Raw genomic sequence first — 27,273 nt, 5'->3', positions numbered from 1 at the left:
TGAACAATGCCTGGCACATAACAGGTGCTTAAGAAATGTTCGGTGTCCTCAATTGCTTAGGGACGGCCAGGTGGCTCAGCAAGTAAGAGCACTGGCTCCAGTGTTGGGATGACCTGGAGATCGAATCCCGGGCTCAGACACTCAGCACCACACCCAGAAATAACTAGCCGTGTAACCTTGAGCAAGTTACTTAACCCTGATTGCTTAAAAAAAATAAAAAAAATAAAAAGAAATGTTCGGTGATTGAATCAAGGTCAAGGATTCTTTGGTGACAATCACTGTGATACAAGAATGTCATTGTTTTAAAAACTATTCTCATCTATTTTAGTCCCCTTATAGACCTTTAGTTTGCAAAGTCTAATTGGTGCATGATTTAATGTCATGACAAGAAAAGGTTGGATGCCACTGGAACCACATACTTTTCTTCCATTATTTGTGATTGCTGACTGGATTGTCCATAGACCCTGAGATTTTCAGAATAAAGAATTCTCTTTTCAGTATATATGCCCCCTGAGGAACTTTTAGGATATGGAACTGAGCAAAAGGAAGCATACATTTCTGTCTAGAACTAGGACTTTCCCTTAAAGAAGCAGATGGGAAAGGACCTAGTATCAAAGTGTCTGTGAAAAGCTGAATGCTTATGAGCAATGTAATTCCATTTTGGAGGGTGAGAAAAAAATGTGATACTAGGGAGAAAAAAATTAATGGAAGTATCATATGTATGCACAGGTCAAAGAGTAATCCCTTGCAATACACTATATGAGTGCTTGATGCTAAAATTTTATTACTTGTAAGTACACTGAAAAAGGATAGGGGGGAAAAATAAAGAATGCAGAGAAGGGCTCTAACAATGAAAAAATGAAAGGAAAAGAGATGCTCTCAGTTGTTCAGTACGGTGAATGCAAAGATAACAATGACTTTAAATGTGCAAAGAATTTTTCTGAGAATATTCATTTTCATTGTTGAGAAGGCCAAACCAAAGGAAATAAGCTCCAACGAAAACAAAAATTTTCTTGACTATTAAACATGGTGACACAAAATTGTAATGAACTCCTAAAAGAGGGAAGGGAATCTCCCGCCAAGTAAATGCTTAAAGAAAGATATCTAACCTAGGTTTTTAAGCATTCACCTTATTGACAAGATGGTATCTTGATGTCTCTTTATATTTTATGATTCACATACAACTTCCTAGGTAACCAAATTTACCTGCAAAGTACCACCAAGGTTCAGGTTTTAAGATTATTTCCTCTCTTGCCTTTTGTACTTCTTTCTTCCACTTCAAAACAGTAAGTGAACCCCACTTTGCCAGGATATTTGCCCCAGTATATACACACAACTGCTGGCTAACTACACAGCTATCATCTGCACTAAGCATTAAAGTTTCATCAGGGTCAGCCTTTTTTCAGAAGACCAACTTGGACTTTGTACAAGAGAAGATGAAAACAGAACAAGATCTAACTAAGCCGGTCATTTCTCAAACAAAAATACCTCCATTTTAATCGACAGAAATATAGGAAAACTTGGTTATTTAAGGGATTCATTATGTTTTAGATTATCTAAATTGTTTTTTTTTTTTTGTCTTTTTGGAGGGCGGAAGGCAGAGCAATTGGGATTAAGTGACTTGCACAGTCACACAGCTAGTAAGTGTTAAGGTCTGAGGTTGGATTTGAACTCAGGTCCTCCTGACTTGAGGGTCGGTACACTCTATTCACTGTGCCACCTAGCTGACCCCTATCTAAGTTCTTTATGTCTTCACCTGCTTGTCATAGACAGTATTTTTAAACTATTATAATATTCATTTTTACTTCAAGGGAGAAAAATAATTCTTTTTCTTCTCTACTAGTAAACAATTCAGGAGCATGAGTTTGACAATTTTGGATCACACAAAATCATAAAGCTAGAATCTTTATTACCCTTGATGCTTTTTAAAAGAATTTCCTTATAAATTTTAATGTTAATCATGCTACATGAAGACTAATTAACACAGGAAATTGAGAGTTAGCTGTAATTATAAATTACATGAGGGCAGAAAGAAACAGAGAGTTTGTAAAGGCAAACTCTAAAGCAGTAGAAAGACTCAAGGAAAGGATGTTGAGAAAGCTGAATTCTGGTCCTAGGTCTGTTACTAATTAGTCATGTAGTCATGTATAAGCAATTCTTTCTTTCTGGGCCTCAGTTTCTTCATATATAAAATGAGGCTGAATTAGGAGCCTTCATGTCTTATAGTTTTTGTAATTCTATTACAATACAGGAAATTTGGATGAACAAAATCCTTATTCTTAAAAAGTGTCAACGACTGTTCCCAGGAATCAATATAGAAGAATCCCATCTGGAATATGGATTTATAATGTTGGTATGCCCTCTCCTGGGAAGTAGAAGAATTTCACTATGAATTCCAAACAAATCTTATCCAACTCTCTTATAGAGCCAAAGAGCTCTTGATATCAGATATATAAAAGTGATTATTTGACAAACTCACTACATATCATTACATAGTCATACTAAAAGGGTGGTTTTTGTTCATCATAATAATCTGTTTCTCATGTACCTCTCTGTGTTATGTTCTAGTACTAAGCTTTATTGAACTTCACTTTCTCAGGAAAGCAACAGGGCATAGTGAATCAATCAATTCGTAAGTACTGATTAAGTAAATTATTATTAGGCACAAAGCACTGCATTAGGTATTGGAGATATTAAGACAAAAAAGAAAAAGTCCCTGTCCTCAAGATCTCCCATCCTACTGAGAGAAATAGGATGTAGATCCATTGTTGTTTTTCACTTGTGTCCAACTCTGACTCCATTGGGGTTTTCTTGGCAAAGGTAACTGGATCAGTTTGACACTTCCTTCTCCAGCTCATTTTACAGATGAGGAAACTGAGGCAAACAGGGTTAAATGACTTGCTGAAGGTCCCACTGCTTTGAATTCATGAGACAACGATGAGTCTTCCTGATTCCAAGCCCAGTGCTCTATCCACCTGGATAGTAGCTACCCATAAGAAAATATAAAATATGAAGAAAATAAAGAATAACTTGGTGGGGCACTAGGACTTGGGGGCATAAGGTCTCATGTAGGAGGCAGCATATGAGCTTCAATTTGAAGGGAATTTAGGAGTCTAAGAATCAGAGGCAGAAAGGGAATGAATTTCTGGTATAGGAGATAAGCTAAACAAAGGTATGGAGGCAAATAAGGAACAACAAATAAGTTAGTCTGGCTGGACCTCAGAAAGTTCATGAAAGAAAAGAATTAAGCCTAGAAACATGAACTGGAACCATCATGTAAAAGGCATAAAGTGCTACATGGAAGAAAAAGCTAGATATTGGAAAAGGGAGACAGATCATGGAAAAAGAGATCAATCAGGAGGTTATTACAAAAGCCCAGCCAAGAGGTGATGACTGCCCCACAATACAGCTGGACGAGCTGGATCTGCAGGGCAAGAGAGTGAAGTGTTGCGGATGACACCAAAGTGGCAAATGTAAGAAGGGTGGTGGTAGCCAGAAAAAGAAGAGCTAGAAAGAGAGGTCAGTTTTCAGGGAAAGATAATGAGTTCTGTTTTGGACATATTGAATTTGAGATGCCTAAAGGACATCCAATGGAAAAGGTAATTGTTGATTCAGGATTGTAGCTCAAGAGAAAGATTAGGGCTGGATTTATGAATCTACAAGTCAACTTCACGGAGATAATATTGAATGCATGGAAACGGATGACATCACTGAGAGAAAAGGTGTATGGAGAAGAGAGGGGCCAAGACAGAGCTTGAGGGTAAATCCAGTTAGAGAGCAGGATGTGGATGATGGGTCAGCAAAGAAGACAGAGCAGTCAGAAGTGATCGGGCAGAAGAGAGGAGGAACCAGGGAGAGCAGCATCACTAAACCCCAGGAGCTAGGCGTCTACAAGTCCTAACATGTCAGACAACTCATTTCACTTATCCAGGCTTTGCCTTCTTTCCTTGTAAAGGCAGAAATGTCTAAGATCCCTTCAAGTTCTAAACTTCTACTGTCTATAAATATATTTCTATGCTGACCATTTGTTTATATAGTACTAGGCTAGGTACATGGAGTCATCTGGCCATGTTGTCATAAAATCAAAAAGCTAGAAAGGGCCTCATGAGGTCGTTCAACTAGGCACCTCACCAAGAATCAGCCTTTTACATTTTCACTTGTAAAACAAGGATTACCCACTATTCTTTTTAATTTAAAAAAAATTTTTTTTTGCTTTTTATGGAGGGGACAGGGCAGGGAAACTGGGGTTGTGACTTGCCCAAGGTCACACGGCTAGTAAATGTTAAGTGTCTGAGGCTGGATTTGAAATCAAGTCCTCCTGACTCCAGGGCTGGTGCTCTATTCATTGCACCACCCAGCTGCCCCTACCCACTATTCTTTAGGAGATTAAGATGGAAGCTGGTTCAGTACTAAGTCTATTTCCAGTAAAGGAATTAACAAAAACTCCTTCAGAAGTGAAAGACAATGTTGAATAATGCTGGACTTGGAATCTAGAAAACCTAGATTCTACCTTTGACACTTACTAGCTATGTGACCTTCTTAGCCTCTATTTCCTCATCTGCAAAATCAAGAATTTTACTCATACAGTTATGAGACTCAACTTTGCAAACCTTAAAAACCCAACGTAAATGTTGGTTATTATTATTATTTTCCAACGTCTCACAACTCAGAAAGTTCATGCCACTATTGCTAATAACTGAAGTTCATCTCAGGGTGTCTATTAACAACTTTCTTTTCTTCAAAGGTTCTGATAATGGGGAAATAATATAAAATTACGTGACTCCAGAATTTGTTTATGTGATGGGTTTGGTAAGGCAATAAAGAGATTGTTTAGGAATGGATCTTTATGCCTTTTCATTCTTGGAGATCTGAAATCTCTTAGCTTTGGTTTGATTTTACGTAGTATCTGATTGGCCCTGGACAAAATGTTGGTTACAATGACATTTCTACTGTTGCACATATTCTAGAGTCAACAAAGTCTCCTCCTCCTCATAACTGTCACCACCACCACCCAACTCATCACCACTAATACATTATTACCACAGCTAACTGGATGCTTAATATTAATAATGACTTCTTATTAGCAACTTGTTTATAGAGTTTTCCTTTCCTCCCAAGAACCCTGTAAAGCAGGTACAGGAAGTATCAATACCTACAGAAGAGGAAGATTAGAGAGGTTAAAGACTTGTCTACACTCTTACAACTTGGAAATGTAAAAGACAAGATTTGGACCCAAGTTTTCTGACTCCTAGTTCTCTTCCCATCATAATATACTATCTCTCTGAGAAAAAGTATGGTCATGGTTTCACTGAATCATTGCTTCACAGATTTAGAGCTGGAAGGAATCTAGGAGATAACTGAGTCCAACTCTCTTACCTTACAAATGAGGAAACAGAGGCCCGGAGAGGGTGAGGTTACAGAGCTAGTAAGTGTCTGAGGAGGGACTGGAACCCAAGTCTCCCAGAATCTTTAAGACTACACTGTCTACTCTAGTATCCTGCTTCAATAAAGCGTCATGCTAGGAATAGCATCATGACAAAAGAAAATTGGCTCTTAAAAGGGGTCATGATTCTAGAACTAGAGGGACATCAGAGATCTACTTTGGCTCTTCATTGTACAGATGAAGAGATTACGGTTTTGCTGTGAATTATCTAAGACCGGAGCTAATTAGATAGCGGAGAAGGAGCTGGATCTGAACCTTCTGACTCTCAGGCCAGTGCTCTTTCCACTCTGCCACAGGTTCAATAACTGAAAGCAAAGATCTCCTAGGGAATCCTACAAGCGATCAAAAAACAAAACAAAAAACACCCCAAACCCGCCAGTCCACCAAAAGCCCGAGGGCTCCAGGCTGCATTACCGGCTGCGGCAAGGTGGGCCGTCACTTCATCAGCAGCAGTAGAGTTGAGGATGTCCGAGTCATCGTAGGAGGTGTCCTCGGGAGAGGAAGGGGAGTCTTCATCAGCACTCAGCATGCTGTGCTCTGTATAGGTGGCTACATGGACCTGCTGCACTTGCTGGGCCACGGCATGAGCTTCGATGGTAGCCATGTGTTCTGTCTGGGTCACTCCGTGCTCCTCCATGAATAAATACTTTCAAGGAAAAAGCAAAAGACAGAAAGAAAACATGAATCAAGTAGACGTGTGTCAGCAGGGGCATGAAATTTAAAGTGATGGAGAAGAGCTTTCCTCAGTAGCACAGTAATTAAAAAGCCTCCAGTTTCAGCATTTGTACATTGTACATACATTCCCTATCCATCTGTAATACCATAGCTACCCTTCAGAGAAATAGTAAGTATCTCTGGTTATGGCTAAGCAAAAATCTCCTTTTGTTTGATGTTTTTAAAAAAGAAAGAAAGAAGGGGTGGCTAGGTGGCACAGTGAATAGAGCACTGGTCCTGGACTCAGGAGGACCTGAGTTCAAATCCGGCCTCAGACACTTAACACTTACTAGCCATGTGACCTTGGGCAAGTCGCTTAACCCCAATTGCCCTCCAAAAAGCAAATAAATAAATAAATAAAAAGAAAAAAAAAAGAAGTGCCATCTAAAACAAAATGAAAAAACATGGAATACTGTTCTAATAGAGACCCATAGTTATATTTTATCATGAAAGGAATTTCATTATATTAATAAGAAAGATGAATTTTGTAATCCCAAATTCAGTTCCAGTCAACAAACATTAAGTGCACACTATGTTCAAGGTACTATATTAGACACTAAAGATACAACATTGCTTTAAAAATCACAAAATCCCTGCCCCAAATAAACTTGTAAACTACAAAGCAGATGAGATACGTACACAGATAACTATAACACAAATTAGAAAACTTTATGGGAAAGATGGAATGTAAGCTGGGCCTTGAAAGTCTAATAAGATTTTGATAGGTAGAGTAATGTGATAATAGTGTGAAGGAAGAGGACTTCTCGGAAGATGGGTGACTATTTCAGTTTTTCTGCAGCTCAGGGGTTTATAAAAGATACTGAAAATAAGTTGGAAAGGTTGGATGGGGCCACACCAGAAGGACCTCAAATGACAAGCTATGGAGTTTGGCTTTTAACTGTCAAGAAGTATTAAAGGTTTTTGAGGAGGTAAATAACACAGAGTGGCCCGTCAAGAAACTTAGTCTGTAAATGAAAGTAAGTTTGGAGGCTGGAGAGAATGGAGGCAAGGAGACCTGTTTGTAGGCAATGATCTAGGTAAGTAAGAAGACTCGACAGGATAGAAAGAGGCTAGGATTAGAATTTCATTGATATGGGGAATGGCTGGCCCCTTCTCATCAACTTAGTCTTAGAAAGTGCCTCAAGCACTGAAAAGTTAAATGAATTGTACATTTTATAATAACTTGATAATAGAAATTAAAATAGAGATAAAAGAAGGGAGAGCAATCAATAGGACTTAAGATTTGATACAGGAAATGAGAAAGAAGAGTTATGAGGAAAAATAAAATCAAAGATGACTGCAAGGTTTTAAACCTGGATGGGACAATTAGAAGAAAATGCGGAAAGCAAGACTTAGAACAGGTTTGGGGCAACTGGAGAGGTAAGAGAAATGATGGGCCCAGTTTTGGACATGGACATATACCAAACATAGTAGTAGCACTTAGTGGATTTTTTTCTGGGGTTTCCAGGGAACATGAAATTAAACCACTACTTGTGGTGGGGCAGAGGCCAAACACTCTAAAATAATCACTGCTCTAAATATCTTACAACTTTTGTCTTTGTCGTTAACTATCACTTCCGTGCTGCATTTTCCCTGGAAAGGTAAAATGCAACAATTTTGTAACTCTCTGACCTCTCCTACTATATTATTAGCTCCCTGGATACAAAAACCCGTTTTCCAATTTAGATTTATATAGCACTTTATATAACTGTCAAGAAGTATTAAAAGGTTTTTGAGGAGGTAAATAACACAATCAGAGTGGCCCATCAAGAAACTTAGTCTATAAATGAAAGTAAGTTTGGAGCCTGGAGAGAATGGAGGCAAGGAGACCTGTTTGTAGGCAATGATCTAACCTTTATATAGCACTTTAAGATGCTTTATATCTTCATCATGGACTCTCCTTCATATGCTGGCACAGTAGCTTGTACCAAGTAAATGAAGCAAAATCTGCCAAGTGAAACTATGTTCCTTTAAATGTGTCTCAGATCATCTCGATGAGCTCACTGGATGGAGTTTCTGTCTTGTGCTTTGGACTTCCTGTCTATGCCATGAAATTTATCATGAAAGCTTTTCTAACTATTTAAGTTAAACAACGGGCAAGGCAAGAATGCAAAGTGACACTTTCCCATCAAATTTCACTAGCTTTTAGGCTAGGGTAGAAACTATTTAGGATATTTTAAAATGCTGAGTACTTCAAAATGATTTTTAAAATAATCCATGACAAGACAGAAACTTGTTTTTCAAAAGAATCTGCATTTCTATGCACTTGGCCTAATGGATTCCATTTTTCCTCCTCTACAAATGCTGTTCACAGAACCAATCAATAACATTGTCACCACCTTTCCTCTGTTTATTCCTAAAATAGAGGAGGTAAAGATGCTTTAGAATTCCTTGACCTGAAGACTGATTCTTAGGAATTTTACTTTAAATACCACTGTAAAATAAAATATTTTTTAAAAAAAGACATTAAAAACATGCACATTTATGACTTGCTTCTAGAGTTCTAAGGAAAAAATACATATTAAATCAATTTCAGCAAAACATTCTAGTTAGCTTTCATCTGCTGAGCAGACAGATTCTATGAACACTGAATTGAAGGAAACTCTCTAAAGGAAGATATCAAGCCCAGGTGAGTCAAAACACAGGAGACAGGGCATAGAGGAAACAGTGTTTCCTATTAAGGATAACCTGGAAATCAGACTTAGTAGTACTAAGTACTGCTTAATTAGTAGTTAGTATTACTTATTTACTACTTATTAGTATTTACTTAGTACTAAGTCCCAAAGTCAGACACCACTATATAGGTCTTCATTTCAAAACAAAATAGCTAACCTTGAGGATGTGCTATAGTTTAACTGTTTGTAAAGGGCTTTGAGCCCAGCAGTTGAAAAGAACCATTGATTATCATCATCACCAGTCAGAATGCTGTTCAGGAAGACAGTGGCAATAAGCAGGCAAGGACAATAAGCAGACAGAACGGACTAGACTGGTCAGCCTAGACAGCAGATAAGATTTGAAGTGTGATTCCTCTGAATGCTGAATAGATGTAGAAAGGGACAGGAAACTACTCAGCAATGCAAAATTGCTTCAAAAGATTTAGAAACATAACATGAAGCAAAAAGGATGCCTGATAAAAATATCCATTATGTCAACAATTACTGAAGGCCGTGACATTTTTAACAATTGCTTCCCTTCATACCTTTTACTTCACCTTAAAAAAAAAAAAGCACTACCAAACAGTAAAATAAACTTAGATTCATACATTAAATAAATATAAAGGAACTAATGAACTAGTGATTTCCCTGGAATATTAGTGGCTCCTAGTACACGGCTCACCCCATGTGTAAACCCAGATTAAAGAAGGTGAGGGAAGAGTTCACACCTCAACTAAAAGTCTAAGCAGAAAAAGCTTTGCATCTTTCCCAACTGAGTATGAAGTGGAATAAGGAAGAGAAGGAGGTGAAATCATAGGTGGAGAGCAACTTTATATATGAATAATGGATTTAGAACTAGAAAGGCCCTTATAGGTCCTCTATTCCAATCCTCTTATTTGACAGATAAGAAAACAGCCCCAGACTTGCTCAAGGTCACACTGGCAGTTAAGTGGTAGAGCCAAGATTCTAACTCAAATTATCTGGCTTCAAATCCAGCACTCTTTCCAGCATACCATGGAGGCCCAACATTTCTATTTTCTTTCTTCTTTACACCTCACCTTCTTCCCCAATAACTCCCCATCCATTTCCCCCATGCCCTGTTCTCTGTATTCCTCATTCCCCTTTCCTCTCTCATTCCTCTCCCCTTTCCTGCCCACCCCACAGTGCTCCTATGGCTGGTGTAGTAAGATAAGTACCCTAGTCTCTAGGAGTCGGCAAGGCACCAAGGGCAAATACAGAGATGGCTTATTTTTAAAAACATAGTAATAACTAAGTCCACATAAGGCATGCTTACTGCCCCAATAGCTGTCAGTCAGGTCCAAACACTTGGAGGAGGAAAGGCAACCCAGAGGTGACATAGGTAAGGAAGGACCCAAAGTGCTATCTATAGCTACCTTCCTCACACAATAACACAAATATCCATGTTATTCCTTGGTAAACACACTATAACCTGGCTCTCCCATGTATTTTCGTATGCGTGTGTGTGTGTGTTCCAAGAGGAAGATCAAGGATCAGATATTCAGAATCCCTAATATGGCACTAAGAAGTATTCCCTCCCCCTCCCACCTCCTAAAAATCAGTATCCCTCTCATTCAGGTCTCATCAACACCCTTTTCCTGGCAGCTTCCCCTTCCTGGTGACTCAGGGCAGGTCACTAAAGTAACAGAAGGTTCCTATGGCTATGTCTTTCCTTAGGAAAGAGAAAAACCTCCAGACCAGGTCTGGGAACAGGTATGTGTGTGAAGTGGGGTGGGGTGGGGCAGAGAGGGTAGGTAACAGTCATCTATTTTATCTATACTTGGTGCTAAATGGCCAAAAAAACCCCAACCCAAACTTCTTTATAATATAATCAATCTAAAAGTTTGTTGCTATATGGCTCTGAGGGAAATGGATGCGCTTTATGTGGTGGGAGACAAAGAAACACTGACTAGAGTCACTTTAGCATCAGGATGACCTAACACCAGAGAGATGAGTGGCTCTCAGGGAAAAAAAGAAAATCTAGGCTCTAGTTCTGGGTATCAATGAAATCAATGGTCCTGTCTGTATCCTTAGCCTTTGGGGAAGTATGTGCATTCCTCAGGAGCTGGGAGCATTGTGTTAAACTACAGCTGATGCATAATGCTATGTTTTAAAAAAGACATTTTACTACAGATGACTTTTGTTAAAAAGAATGTTGTTTCAGGAAGATTTCACCAAAATTATCACTGTTGTTTCTTAATAACTAGAAAACACAAGGAGACTCTAAAATGTAATTTATTGATGGAGGACCAAACCCCTAGTATCTCATATTCAGTTATATCTGTGTGCCTCTCCTAGTCCAACACCCAAAAGGGTGTTGAAACGCTGAGCAAGGGAGATGCTGATTTTTAGGAGGTGTTATTGAACTCTCTGGTGGAGGGGGGTACTTCTCAGTGCCATACTGGGGATTCTGAATATCTGATCCTTGATCTAGTTATAGAGTATAGATATAGATAAAAGAATGCATGAATAAAGCATGCATTAAGCTTAACTTAAAGTAATGTGCTAAATACTGGGGATACAAATAGAAAAGTAACTCAATCCCTGCTATTTTATCTATAAATAGATATAGATAAATATAGATATCTATTTATTGGATATCACTAGCTCCTCCATATTATCAGCCACAACCCACACATTAATTTGCCACGTCTTGCTGAAATAATTTGTTCAGTCATTTCAGTCATGTCCAACTCTTCATGACCCCATTTTGGAGTTTTCTTGGCAAAGACACTGGAGTGATTTGCCATGTCCTTCTCCAGCTCATTTTACAGATGAGGAAACTAAGGCAGACACGGTTAAGTGACTTGCTCAGGGTCACACAGCTAGTGTCTGAAGCCAGATTTAAATTCAGGAAGCGTCTTCCTGATTCCAAGCCCAGTGTTCTATCCACTATGCTACCTAGCCGCCTGAAATAACTACCTTTCTACAAGAGACTTGAAACTTCCCCTCTTGTAATAATCAAGAAAACTCTCCTCCCCCCAATTCTGATGGGTTCCACCTTCCCTTAGCACATATGTTGTCAACATGACCTAACAGGATCATCTAATTCAAAAGGACCAGGGTGTAATGCATTCATGCATAATGACTGGAGCACTGAACCTGGAGTCAGGAAGCCCTGGGTTGAATCCTATCTCACACCCTTAGAGTGTGATCATGGGCAAGTCTCTCACAGTCTCAGTTATCCTATTTGTAAAATGAGAAAAAGAGGAGCACCTACCTATCTCACAGAGTTGTCCCAAGGATCAAATCAAATAATGTATGTAAAGCACTCAGCAAACTTTAAAGGATGGTGTGAATGTAAAATACTAATTATCAGAGGATCACTCTGCTCTGCAGATCCTTCTTCCTTTTTGAGGCCAGGAAGCTAGAGCAGTCAGCTGGTCTCCACAAGGCTAAGAATCTCTGTCTCCTCTCTTACCTTCTCTTGTGCTGTTGAGGTTCTGCCTCTGGCACCAAACCCTAAGTAGGAAGGCTTCTTTTCCCGTCCAAATGATACTCAGCTTTTGTGGTGTTCTTCCTCACGTGCTAACTCAGGGAATACTTACTGCTACTAAACACAAAGCTGCGAACTTAAATGGCATTCTTAAGATGAAGTCAAGTCACCACCATTAAGTGGATGTTTACACTTAAAAAAAAAAATACTTACTTATACTCAGCTACACTTACACTATACTTACAATTAAAGCCATGTGAATTTAAGTCAGTTCCAGAAAGAATTAGATAATATGGCCCACGGACAAAGAATTCATGCCTTGTCCAGATGATAAAAGAATGAATGAATAAAGCAAGTATTAAACCTGACTTAAAGTACTGTGCTAAATGCTGGGGATACAAAGACAAAAGTAATTCAATCCCTGTCCTCAAGGAGCCCACATTCCTGTGGGGAAGACAATACACACGGAAAGTTTCAGCTACAAGTCAGACAGAAGGATCCCATGGTCCTTAGGATGCAATGTCAAAGCAGATGGTAATGCTTTTAGTTTAATGCCATCTCTACTGATAAAATCATATCAGTTTCTGATGATGAACACTGACAATGTGAAGAACTTTGGTGGCAAAAGCTTTCTTTTCTGGAACTTCAGTAGCTGTGACTGTGGCTGCACCTCCACAGGGGGATGCTTCCTAGGATAATGGCTGTGGACACTGGGCTTGAAGCACTGCTGTTCCCAAGCTCTTGGGATCAGGATACTGGGCTGTCTTCCTCAGGGTCTAAGGTAAGATAGTGGTCAAGCTGGTGGCTGTGGTGGCAGTGGTGCTGGCTTGGCTTACCTAGCCTGACCTATGTTGCCTCCTGTCTCTCTCCCAAAGTGCCCTGCTGCTTCATCTAGGGAAGTACTTACTTGCCTCCTACATTTACCTAATATATTTACTCTGTTATGTGACTTTAATTCTGGTCAACCTAAATTTGGTTTTGTTATAAAAAGAACAGTTAGATCAATTATAGCTCTACCATCTGTGGATTAATGTGCTTGTCTTCCCATAGACTAGAACACTGAACCTTCCCATTATTTACCATTCTTGACAATTTGATGTGCCAGGTGATTCCTTGTGTTTTTAATTTGTTTTGCATATCTACTTTGAAAGATTTTTCATTCAGTCTGGTTTATTGGGAAAAAGTTCTTAACCTTATAAATTTGTCAATTACCTACAGATCTTTGGATATCAGACTTTTTTAAAGCAAGATGTGCGTTGTGAAAATTTTTTCACTAACCCACATATTTCTTCTATTTCGATTTTGTTTTATAATCTCCTCTATCCTATGTCTAGTTACAAATTCTTCTCTAACCCAAAAGTGGTTAAGATACAATCTTCCATTCTCCTTTAATTTTTTGTAAATTTTTTTTTGTTTAGATCATGGTACATGTAATACAGAATAGTCCTAATCAAAATTGGAAAATTTTCCTAAACAACCCAATAATAATAACCCAATAATAACAGAGTGTAATTGAGTTTTCTAAACAGCCTGATAACATAATAAGGAGTGGGCCACTGGAAGAAGGAAATTTATAGAAAACTGATAATTACTGGACATTGGCAGGTTGAGGTGGGCCTTTTAAAAGCAAGCTGGCACCATTCTGTAGAGTTAGCTCTAAGGATTTCACTCTAGAAGACTTAGCTCTTGGGAAGGCTCTTAAGGATTAATCTGTGACTTGTAGAGGGCTTCAAGAGGTATGTGGAAGGGATTTCTCACTCCTCCTCATTCCTCACTGTATATCTGCACTCTATAACAGAAGCACATAGCCATATCAAAGGAATTCAAGGACAATGCTTCCTCAACCCAGACCATCTGTGAAGAGAGTTGGAAAACAAAACAAAACAAAAAATACCCCAAAACCTGAGATCTTGGTGCCTGAACACTGGTGGCTTGGGAGATGGCAGGCCTCAGAGTTGAAACTGAGGAAATAGAAATGGCAAGATTTCCTACTGGTCCTGGAGAAAGGCTTCTAGTTCTTTCTGAAAGAACATAGCAGCACCTAGTCAAGGATATCAGCTAAGCCAGAAGCTAGAGGCAACAGCAACTATGGAGAACACACAATGAAATATGATTAAAGAAAATAGTCTCAATGAGTCCAGTAAAGCAATATAGCCAGTGAAGATGTCTTACCAGTGAGGAGCAGCATCAAGACATCAGAAGCATACAATAGGGACCCTGTAGCTTTGAGGCACAAATTGCCCCTGCACGCATTCCCCAAATGAGTTCCCATTAGGTACCAGTTCTACACTTGATCATTCTCCCTATTGAGAATGAATGCTTAGAGAAGAGTACTCCCTAAGTTTCTAGGGGAAGAATATTCTATTGTTCATATCCTTACAATAATATTTCTAAATGGCTTTGCTTTGAAATAACTGTGGCCTCTAGTTACCTATCAAGTGAACATGTGGATGAGAACTTATGACCTAGAGTTTTACTAGCAGAGACCCACAGAGTACCTTGAACTTGCAGCAGTTACCCCAAGGAACATGAGAAGGAGTTACCCGCCTTGCAAGTGGTGGGTGCCTGAAGAAGCTACATGGAAATTTACAAATTTCTTATGACATATTGTGCAAGGTGTTATTGTTGTACTGTTTGTGACCCCATTTGGTGCTTCTTGGAAGAGATACTGGAATGTTTGCCATTCCCTTAGTCTCAAAAACTACTTTTACTTTTGTTTTCCCTGCAATTATTGTTGAATAAGGAATTTCTACCCCAATAGTTTGAGTACTTGAATTTATCTTCTGGGTTTGCTTATCTAATCTATGGTTCCATGGATGAATAAACAGGAAGGAATCCCCACCCACCCACTCCCAAAACAAAACAAAAGCCCCTCTTTTAAAACTCTAGGCACACTCCAGGGTTAAAAGCATTTCTCTTAAAATTCGACTCTCCCCAGGAAGGTTAACACCATAAGCCAATAAAGACCAGATTCCAGAGGAAATCAAGAGGTTGGGAAATAACCTCAAAAACCCTGGGGAGGGACAAGTGTGTGAGAAGGAAACTGAAAGTTGTGGTAGAGTTGAGACCAAGAAGAGTCACCAACAAGAAAGCAGATGCTGGGAAGGAGTCTGAGCTATTCGCAACAGTGCCAGCATCTATTTCTGCACCATCTTTTCAGGGAAGTAGGTTTGCAGCTCTGCCCCTCATCCCAGCTATCTGAGCAATCACTGAGGGGCTCTTCCTTCACATCCATGCCCTTCTCTGCTCAAATGCCACCCTAGGCTGGGGCCTCATCACTTCCCCCATGGACTATTGCAATAGGCTCTCAATGGGCCTCTCTGTCTCAAATTCCATGTCTCCCACTGCACAACTTTCCTCCACAACTGAGATGTGTTCCTTCCTTCAACTTCTACCCTAGAATCCCTGATTCAAATTCTACCAAAACCAGGAAGCCTTTCCTTATCAACTCTATCTGCTGGCTTGTTGTCCTCCCCCCCCCCAAATAATTACCTAGTTTTTATTTTCTATACACTTGTATGTATACGTGTAGTCCCCCCTAAGAGATGTAATACCTTTTCATTTTCACCATGGATCTCTAGTGCTGAGCATAGTGCCTGTACATAAAGGCACTTAAATGTTTATTGATTAAATGCATCTATCTAGCAAATCTCTCTCTCCCCCTCTCTCCCCACCTCCTCTCTCTCTCATTCACACACACACACACACAGCCACAGTCACAGCCACACCCACACACACTTTGGCTTTTATGGGAGGTGAGGCAGAAGAAAAAGATGAAGATGATCCCAACCTGGGTGACTGGGAAAATGGCAATGTCCTCAACAAAATAATGGAAATTTGGTAGAAGGGGAAGGTTTAGGGGAATGAGAAGTTCACTGTGAACATGTAGTTTCAGATGCTGATGCACTGTCTAAAAGGTATTTTACTGTAAGACTAGAATTAAAGGGAAGTAGTCAACTCTTAGCATTGATCCCTGTGGGCCCAGTACTCACAATAAATGCAATTAATTAATCAATAAATATTTATTATTACCACATGCCAGGGACCACACTAGGTAATGGGGAATCCGATAACAAAGAATAAAATAATTCCTAGTCTCAGGGAGCTTATTATTCCAATGAGAAATAATAAGTAAACTTAAACAACATAAAGTGAATAAATAGAAGTACATAAGTTGTTAAATACAGGTTAGTATGGGAGTAATCTAGGGCAGAGTTCTGACAAGAGAAGAGTTGAGAAAGGCCAAGGGAGCAAGGATTCAAGAGTAGAGCTAAAATGGGTTGAAGCTGGAGAGAGGAGAATAAGTTGAAGCTGGGGGAATCGAGCTAAGAAAATACGGCAGAACAGAGAGAATGGAGGTCTCATGAGGGTGGAGAACAGGAGTAGGAGCAGGGAAGCATAGGAGAGGAGGAATGATAAGAAATTATGGTCAGAGAGGAGGATGTCAGACTATCTAGTTAGGGAAATGGAATACTTCACGGTAACAGAAAGATCCAGTGCATAACCAGGCCTATATGTGGCTCAGGTAAAGTGAAGGAGTAAATAGGCAATGGGAGGTTACAGTTTGAGGCAGAAGGAGAGGGACAGGTCCCCCTGCCAACAGAGAGTAACAGTCTGCTGGGCCTGACGACTCTGCTCTCCTCCTCTAGGGTGGCTGGTGGAAGGGAAAAGGGAGGACAACGGTCTAAGTGTATGAAAGGTGTCACTTCACAGAACAGTGATGAATGACAGAGGGAAAAACAAATCTGCAGAAAGCTTGGTGTTTAATACATGTCCTTTAGGCTATCAGTAATCTGGATCTCCATGACTAAAGGTTCCAAGTGTGTGTAAATCTTTTACAACATGCAGTTCAGGCCCTTAGGGCCCAAAGCCTGGGCAGAACAAGTTAACACCTGAGACAATGGCATAACCACCACATTTGACTCCCACCTCTCAGTCTCTGACTACCCTAAGAGGAAGTAAAAATGGCACTAAATCGAGATTATAAGAAAAGTAGCTAAACACATAAGAAATCCATTCTAAAGGTCTTCTGAGTTTTGAAAGCACTAAGAAATCAATTCTCATGATAGCTAAAAGAGAGGCAGGGTACTAAAGAATTAGATGTTAAAAGATAGATACTAAAATAGATACTTCCAGCAGGCCGGATGAATCATTTATTGAGAATTTATGTGAAGATATGTATAAAAGTCCAAACAGGATGTAAAGTTGTGGATAGAATGATCTGTACTATTGAAGGAACATCCACATCTTTGATAAGGTTATGAGATCTACTGCAGTACAACAAGAGCTCACATTTATATGGAACTTTAAAGTTTAAAAGCTTTCTTCACAACCTTGTGAGGTAGGTAGTATAAGTATTTTTATTCCCATTTTACAGATGGTAAAATATAAGTCTACAGAGGTGGTGACTGATCTATGATCACACAGGGCTCCTGACTCTTTTCACTGTGCCTTAATGCTTCAAACATAAAAATTAAAATTCAATGCAATAAGCATATATTACGTACCTATTATGTTTGTAGCAGTAGCATGGAATAGGTGCTAGGCCCTGTGGTCATGACAGTATGGGTCCAAATCCCACTTAATGTGCGACTCTGGGTTAATCCTTTAATGTCTATGTACCTCAGACAACTAACTCCCTTTTCCTCGAGGATGTATCTACTAAACATCAGTAGAAAAAGTTCCCACAAAATAAACTCCCCATAGTCATTAAGTCATAGACCGTTTGTGTATTCATATATGTTCAGAGTATTGTGCTAGGAGCTAAGTACAAAGATTAGGTAAGACTGCCACTGGCCAAACAAATTACGGTAAATTACTGTGCCATAAGAAATGATGAAAAAGATGGTTTTGAAGAAATAAGACAAGAAGACGTATAAATCAATAAATTTGATAAACTGATAGAGTCAAGTGAGAAAAGCCAGGAGAACAATTTATGCAATAACAAATCATTGTAAAGACTGATAACTTAAAACTTAAGAACTCTAACCAATTCAATAACCAACCATGATTCTAGAAGACAGATTATGAAGCATGCTATTCACCTATTGACAGAAGAAGTGATAGTCTCAAGATGCACAATGAAATATACCTTTTTTTGGACAGGCCAATGTAAAAAAAAAAAAACTGTTTTGCTTGGCTATGCATATTTGTTACAAAGGTCTTATTTTTCTTTTGGGAGGGAGGGCGGCTTGGTTGGCAAAGAAGAAGGGAATGATTGACAAAGAAAGAAAAAGAGTCATTGAAACTTTTTTAATGCAAAGAAGAGGGTAGAAGGAGGACCAGAAGGAATCACAAACAAGGCAAGACAGCTTTAAAAATTACATGATGAATTTACTGTGTACTTAAGAGAAGGAAGCAATGCATAACATTGAGTCACAGTTTCCTGTACATTCCTTTTTCTGTTCTACTACATATACAAAAAGTTCTCATCTAGGTGGGTTTTGTTAAAGTCAAAGTAAAAAAACTTAATAAAAATTTCAAGAGAGTCCCTGTCCGTCACAGAGTTTACAGTCTAGGAATGTCAATGGATTTGTGATCGCTATGTGGGTACTTACCAGCAAAAGTGTGGGTCAAAATTTATCCACACCTTTTTAACTCAGGAAATCTATCCAGTATGTTGGGGGCTTTCCTCTAGGACTTTTACCACTATCTTAGGAGTTTGCAAAAATGAAGCACTCAGGATGTCCCTCTGTGATTCCTCTCTTTTGCTACATGTCTGGTCTCTTCCCCCACTCCACTGCCTGACTACTTTTGACAACCACATTATCAATGTCTATCATACAAAGACCAATACTTGAATCTAAATTATCTAGATTCAAGATTAAAGTATTGGTCTTTGTATGATAGCAGGTGAAGGAGAGCACATAAGTAACTCTTAGTTATCGAATTTTAAAATCTAAATTTTCTAGATTAACAAGTCAAGAAAAAATAACTTTCCCTCAGAACACCTTTCATAATATATTTATTATAACTTGACTGAAACACTAGATGGCACCAAAACCAAATTTTAAAAAAACTAGAAGAAAAAGTGAACATGGAATTTTATTTCCTATTTAAAGCTTTATTTCAACTGAAATAATTCTTTCTATAGCAAATGTGGGCAAGTGACTGCCAAATGCCTTCTTACCCTTGCAAAGCATGTCCTCTTTCCTAAAGAATAAGCATTCCATTTTTTAGAACTTTGGATTAATGGCTACTTACAAGAAATGATTATTACAGAAATTTATGACATGTGTGAATAACTGAGACCTAGATAAAATTAATTCTTCCCTAGGATAAATTAATCTCAGAAAAAAATAATTAAAAAAAAACCTTCCGTTGACCTGTGATTTTATCAAAGTGGGGACTCCCTCTACTGATGTTGTTCACAACTACTCTGTACTCATCTTGGAAAAATGCTGTAGCCAATAAGTTCACTAGTCTAGCGAGGAGTCTCTCTTGTCCTTGAAGGAATAGCCCAAGTTCAGATAATATAGTCACTTGCCATGATAGTGTTGTACAACCTGCCAGAATGGGAACTCCAACTGCCACAGCCTCTGAGAACACAGGACCACCACCATACCACAAGAAGTCATCAGTCAGACTTTAGTGGAAATGTTTCCCTTGAAACGTTTAAAATAAAAGTTGGCTTTTCTTTTATCTGTTTTAGAAGGTCCTGCCAATTACTATTGTGCCTTAAAGAGCTAGAGATGACATTCCTACTTTTTTTAAAATTATAAATTTTATTTAAATTTCCATATGTACATATGTACAACGTAAGTCAGAGCATAAGAAAAAAATTTTTTTTAACTGATTGTACATGTGTTGTGAACTTCCATTATTTACCAATTTGTTAATCCAAGAACAAAAGATGGTTGTATTGATTTAATTTAACCCTGAAGTAACCAAATCATGTGGTATAATGAAGAAAGAAAGCTGGTCTCCAAGTCATCAAGAAATACTGACAGTCCCAGTCTCTGACTCATAATGGTACAGGGCAAGTCAAACGATCTCTCATTGCCCCCAGGCAACTCTCAAGGCCTATAAACTGCGGTAAAGATGATTATATGCCTTGGTAGAGGGAGTTCATCAGTATTTCCCTATACCAGTGAAATCACAGATTCAGTTTTAAAACAAAACAAAACATTCTGATTGTCACTGTGGACCCTTCTGAACTTCTTTTTGTGTGTATTTAACATGGATTTACGTTATAGTTCACTCTATAACTTTCCACTAAATTTCTTTGAGTTCTCTAAGTTACTTCTTACATTTATATAACACAATTTGGTCAGTCATTCTTATATCATTAGGTATCTAGTTTGTTTCTGGTTTCTATGTACCACAGATAGCATTTATAGGAATATTTTTATCAGATAATTATTCACATTTATTGACTGATTATTCCTCCATCAAAAATCTCTTTAGGATAAAACCCTACTCACTGAAAAGTGTCTGAAGTATGTGAACATTTTTGTAACTCGTCTGTATTCCAGAACTGTATTCCACACTGTATTCCAGAAAGGGTGAACTAATTCACAGATCAAGTTTCTTCTTGATATTGCAAGAGCATTCATTTAGTCATTTTTCAGAAATTAAAAATGGAAATGACCAAAAGGATTATAAAGTACACTTGCGAGTACATTAACTATTATAAAAAATCAAAGATAGGTGAGGTACAGAAGTTAGGCCTGACTAGAAGCACTGTGGACAAGATGCTTCTAAATGTACCAAGATATATGTAACTGGGTCACAGAATGCAGTTGGCAATTCACTGTGCTGGATGATCACTTGGCAACAGCTGCTCCCCCAAATTGCCAGAAATTAAATAAACACTTAAAACAAGCTGGCATTAGCGGAAGCTTCTTTCATTTCCATTAATGAGAACCATAAATGGCCTGAGGTTCCCCACCCTTTGCTCACACCACAAAGGACACTTTCATTTGGATCTTGCATACTATGAAGTACAGCATTGTTGCCTTGTTCTGTGGAAGGCCTCAGTTCTGCTGGTTCTTCCCTTACACAATTTGGCACCCACTTAAAGTTGTCTTTGAGGTCCTGCCCAACAGATCTAATGCAATGGTATCATTTCTGATGTCTAACCTAAAGACCCGTTTCTAAAATGAAACCTGTATTGATCTTTCATAGTTGATAACTCATTTATATAATACCTTAAAGTTTACAAAGCACTTTCCTTCTAACAACTCTGAGAGATAGGTGGTGTAAGTATTATGTCCACTTGACAGATATGGGGACAATGTAATTGACCTGTCACCCAACTAGGAAGTGTCAAAGCCCTGATCCTGAACCCACTGTGCTTGGTTGCACATTCAACACTCTTTCCAAATTTGTCTGCACTGCTTCAAAGAATCCTTGATATAACCTTCCTTCTATTATTTTAAGCAATAGGTATCTTACCAATAATGAACCACAAGCAAAGAGTGTCATCAAAGGTATCCAAAAGATGTATGCCTAGAAAAGGAGGCAGGCTGATCACCAATGCAAAATAACTGACAGATACTTGAGGTATGACTCATAGACAAGCCATGCGCTTTAGTGATGCTCACATAAAACCTAAAGAGACCCAGGGCATGGGGCAGGCCCCATGTGGAGGCTTTATGAGAGTATACAGATGAAAGTAACAAAGAAAGTCTTAGGAGATGCAGGTGGATTGTGATCTACACTATTAGAAAGAGCCCAGCTAGAAAAAGCAGTGGAACTGGAGGAGGGAAGGTAGAGCAGGGGTATCCTGAATTTTTAAATATTAAAAACTATAGATAAGAACATGGCAGCAATGCTTTAGAAAGTGCTATTATTATATCTGCTGTTTACTTAATGAACATGTTACCTAGTCACTATATCCACTTAAATATAAAATCACAGTGATAATGACTCAGAATAAGGATTCATAGAATTCAAGTGTCCTCAGACAGCTCCAAACTCCACCTTACCAAGCAGTCCCCTCTGCTCTCAACTGCTGTGTGGTCTGACAGTTTCATTCTCAAGGAGTTTCCCTCTGACATCTTGGGGGTCACACCTAAAATTACCTAAGAATTTTTTTTTCTTTACTTAAAGAAATAGAAGGCTGGGGCAGCCAGGAGGCACAGTGAGTAAGAGTGCCGGCCCCTGTGTCAGGAGACCCGGGATCGGTTCCGGCCTCAGATACTTGGCACCCACACAAAATAACTGGCCATGTAACCTTGAGCAAGTTACTTAACTCCAATTGCTTAAAAAAAAAAAAAAGATAAAGAAATAGAAGGAAACTCAGAGTTCATCTAGTTTAGTCCACTCATCTTGCAGACAAGGAATCTATGGCCCAGAAGTGAAGCAACTTGCCTAGGAAGTCACTGACTGAACAATGCATATGGCAGCCTAAGAGACCCTGGATTTGGAATCTGAGAGCCTAGGTTCAAAGTCATCCTGCTTCTTATGTGCCTTGAGCAGTTAGTTATTTTACTTTTTGGGCCCCTATTTCCTCACAAGAAGGACTAGATGTCCTCCAGGATTCCTTCTATCTCCAAACACTGTGATCTAGCACTGTACTTTATAATGGGTTGTCCATTTGATTTCATGATTTCCCTTCCCCCATTACACATGTTAGCTACCATTATCCATTAATAATAAGGCAGCCTGGTAAAGTGGGAAGAATATTCATCTGAGTCAGAAAATTTGTGTCTTTGCACAAATAGACTGCCTCATTCCTAGAATCCTTAAGTCTCTTAACAGCTCAGTGTAAATACCACTACTAAGTGAAGCCTTTCCTGATCCAGCTATTAGGGTTCCCCAAATTACCTTGTATTTATTATCTATGTGTTCTGTATATACAATATGTATATAAGTCTCCTCCAACAGAATATAAGCTTTTTGAGAGCACGGACTGTTTTGTTTTCGTCTCAGTATCCTCTCATTATACATCATATCCATTATCTTACAAGTGAGAAAACTAAAGCAAGCAAAAAGAACTTAAGTGACTTGTTCATGGGCCCATGGCTAGTGACTATCAGACCCCAAATTTGTCCCCAGGTGTCCTGACTCCAAGTTCATTGCCCTTTTCATCACAGTCTCCATCCTGACTGCCCTCCTCCCACCCTGGAGAGGTCAAAGGAGAGGAGAGAGTCAAAGATAACAAGATTTAAGGCATGGGTGACTCCAAACTACCATGGTGTCTTCAACAAGAAGTATGAGTCAAAGAAGAAGGGTCAACAAGCATTTATTAGGTGACTACTATGTTCCAGGCACTGTGCTAATTTCTGGGGATACAAAAAAGGAAAAAACAGTCCCTGCCCTCAAGAAGCTCACATTCTAATGGGGAGATAGCATGAGTATACTATAGTTGTAAATAATATATAGTAAACTGTAGACAGGATACACACAGAAAAAAATGGGAGATAATCCCAGAGGGAAGGCACTAGGAGACACTAAAGGTAAAGAGGACCAGGGAAAGGGCTCTTGTAAAAGGTGAGAGTTTAGATGAACCCTGAAGCAAGCCAGGGAAGCCAAGAGACAGAGACAAGGAGAGCTCCAGGCATGGGGCTCCATCAGTGAAAATGCTGGAGTATTTGTGTCCCCCAGATCATAGAGCACATGGTGGACAGTAAGACTGAGAAGGAAAGGGTGGCATAGGAAAGGCTTAAAAAACCAAACAGAAGTGGCTTTCTTTCTTTTGGGAGGAGTGGGGATGGGGTGTGAATCCTGAAGGTGTTAGGAAGGTATTGGAGTCTACTGAATGTGGGAGTGAGGGGGGAAGTGGCAAGCCTAGAACTGAACTTGGGGAAGGTAAATTTGAAAGCTGAGTGGATGACAGACTAGAGCAGGTTTTGAAAGGGAAAGAGTTGAGACATAATGAGTTTGAGTTGTCTGCAGAGAATCCAAGTGATGTCCAGCAGTTTGTTGGATATGCAGGACAGGTAAAAGAGACAAGCACTGCACTTGTGGTTTCAATGGCATAGGGATTTACCAAGGGAGCAGACTCCCTCTACCAACACAGACTGGCCTACAGAATGGAATGGTCAAATGACCTGCCTAAGGTCACACAGACAGTATGTGTGTCTGAGGAGAGACTGGAACCCAGGTCTTCCAGGTATCTGGGCTGGCTCTCTAACCTTTACACCACACTTCCTCGTGGAAAGAGGAAAGTTATACATAAACCTTTAAAGTCATTATTGTGTTATCCTCATTTCTAGTAAAAGAAGAAGAGAATACTATTGCTAAAAATAAAAGTAGGTGAAACAATAACATTAAAAAAGCAACACTAAAAGACTACAACTTTTAATCAATGTAGTGATCAATACACGTCAGAGAAATTACTGCAACATACCCCCTTCCTCTTGACAGACAAGTGGCAGACAACTGCGGAGAGTACTAATAATAACATTAGTAATTAACATATGTATATATATATGTGTGTGTGTGTGTGTGACTTACTATGTGCCAGGCACTGTGCTAAGAGCTTTACAATGATTATCTCCTCTGATCCTCACAACAGCCTTGGGAAGCAGGTGATATTATTTCCATCCCCATTTTACAGATGGGGAAACTGAGGCAAACAGAAGTGAAGTGATTTGCCCATGGTCACAGCTAATAAATGTCTGAGACTACACATGAACTCAGGTCTTCCTGACTCCAGGCCCAGTGCTCAACCACTGCACCACCTAGCTGCCCCTAACTATTTCAAATTACTATAGAAGATGGAGACTGAGGCTTGTCTGGAAGAAGGCAGAGGATCCTAAGACAGAGACGTGAGGACAGTGTGCATAACAGGCATGTTAACAGAAGGAGACCCAATAAAAAGGTATAGAGACAAAAGAGGGAGCGTCACATCACGTGTGAGGAAGAATAAGGACAGCCTGGCTGGACTACCGACTCTGGGGAGGGCAATGATGTTATATAACAAGATTGGAAAGATAGGCTGAAGCCAGATTGTGAAGGGCTTTTAAGACTAGACAAAGGAGTTTTTATTTGAATGCAGATGTAATAAGGAGCCCCTGGAGTTTAATGAGTAGGAAAGTGACTTGGTCAGACCTGAACATTAGAAAAAAAAAATCACTTTAGCAGCTATGAATGATAGATGGGGGAGAGAGCAGACTTGGAGCAAGGAAATCAATTAAGAAGCTTTTACAATAATTTAGGCAAGAGGTGATGAGGGTCTAAACTATGGGGGCTTTCTGAAAAGAGAGAAAGGGAAAGATTAGAGTGCTACTGTCAAGACTTGGCAACTGACTGGATATGGAGGAGGGAAGTTGAGGTTAATGTTTAAATTATGAACCCGGGTGACTGAAAGGGTAGATGGTGGTGTTCTCTTAGAGAAATAGTGAAGTTTGGAAGGAAGTGTGGGGGAAAATAATGAATTCCGTTTTGGACTTGTTGATTTTGATATGCTTACGGGCAAGTCAATTTGATGTCCTATAAGTAGCTAGAGTCCAGCAGAGACACAGGACTGGATGTATAGAAGTGGGGTTTATATGCCTAGAGATGATAATTAAACCCATGGAGAATTCACAAGGTCACCAGAAGAGAGAACAGAAAGTCCAAGGCAGAACCTTAAGAAACAACCACAATTAGGTGGCACAATATGGATAATGAACCAGCAAAGAAATGGAGAAGGAATGATGGGCCAAGTAGAAAAACTTTGTTACTAAGATAGGTAATATAACAAAATAGGAGACATCCATATTCCCCATTGGATTGTAGGCCACTTCCTGAAATCTCCCCTATACTAATCACCTCCATTCACCAGAAACTAGGACTCCACTTCTGGCTTCCCCAGAGCTCTCACAGGTGAGCTTTTTGCCTCATCCAGATAAGGAACCAACTTACATCACAACTCTTCCTGTAGTCTCCAGACAAGCCCCCAGGAGGGTACTCTTTCTTCCCTTTTCCAGTACCTCCTTATATATCCTCTTCCCCCATCAGAATCAAAGCAAAGACTGTCTTGTTTGCTTTTGTAGGTATCCCAGTCCTTAGCACAGTGTCTGGCACATAGTAAGCACTTATAAATGCTTTTATCCATCTATCTAGCTATGATCTTGACTTAACTCTGCTATCACCACTAAAAGAAATAACTCTCACAGTTCGTCCAGATGCTGAGGAGTTTGCAATCTCTTCAAGGATTCCACGTCTTCCCTCCACTCTAAATAAACATTCCCCAACATTCTGTCCCTACACTCTTAACCCTCAACTATCTCGTCCACTCCCACAGCTTCCACTACCACTATACAGATGACTTCCAAATCTTTCTCTCCAGTCAAAACTTCTCTCCCAAACTAAAACGGGGCATTTCTAGTTACCTGTTCTAATAGCCACCTGAATGCTTCATCTCAAAGTGAACTCAATGTGTGTGAAATTAGCTCCTCCTTCTGACTTCCCTATTCCTATTAACGGCACCACTATGTTCTCAGTGACTCTGGCTTAAAGCTTCATTGGCATCTGTGCCTATGTATATATGTATGTATACACACATGCAAGGGATGGGGCGTGAGGAGGGAATGAGCAGATTTAATCAGTTGCTAAAACATGTGAATTCTAACTCCGTAATATCTCTCATAATAGTTTATTCCTTTAGGACAGGAACTATTTCATTTTTGTCTATCACTCAGAGCAGATGCTTAATAAATATTTATTGCACTGACCCTAGAAAAACTATTAACACAACAAATCATCCCTTGACAATATCAGATAAATAAGTTACCATACTAAGGCAACCTCCAATTCTAAATGTATATGTAGTAAACATGTTTAGAATATATATGGTTTGTTAAGACTAATCTATTCTCTTTCTTTACCAACTAGGGAAGAAATGAAATGGTAATGCAACTTTCAGGTAGTCCTACAAAAGCTACAAAATTAAGCTGAAACCTGTTTTGAAGCCTAGATTACTTTTATTTTAAAAGTGCTCTTAGGGGGCAGCTAGGTGGCACAGTGAACAGAGCACTGGCCCTGGAGTCAGGAGGACCTGGGTTTGGATCCGGTCTCAGAGACTTAACACAAAAACTAGCCATGTGATCCTAGGCAAGTCACTTAATCCCAATTGC

At 39.3% G+C, this 27,273-nt stretch overlaps 1 protein-coding gene across 1 annotated transcript in view; it reads right to left on the bottom strand.

Annotated features, from left to right (window-relative positions):
• The window catches only part of NRF1 (nuclear respiratory factor 1), a 143,571-nt gene that overhangs the window by 95,598 nt on the left and 20,700 nt on the right, over positions 1 to 27,273 (bottom strand). The window contains exon 2 of the mRNA XM_069087205.1: positions 5,858 to 6,089. Within this exon, the coding sequence (XP_068943306.1) occupies positions 5,858 to 6,080 (223 nt within the window). The 5' untranslated portion in view covers positions 6,081 to 6,089. The remainder of the gene's footprint in view (positions 1 to 5,857; positions 6,090 to 27,273) is intronic.

This window comes from Petaurus breviceps, unplaced genomic scaffold (assembly GCF_028583685.1).
Source record: "Petaurus breviceps papuanus isolate PSGF00001 unplaced genomic scaffold, PetGlider_PUasm1.0 181, whole genome shotgun sequence".
NCBI lineage: Eukaryota > Metazoa > Chordata > Mammalia > Diprotodontia > Petauridae > Petaurus > Petaurus breviceps.
This window is presented reverse-complemented; position numbering and strand designations above follow the sequence as displayed.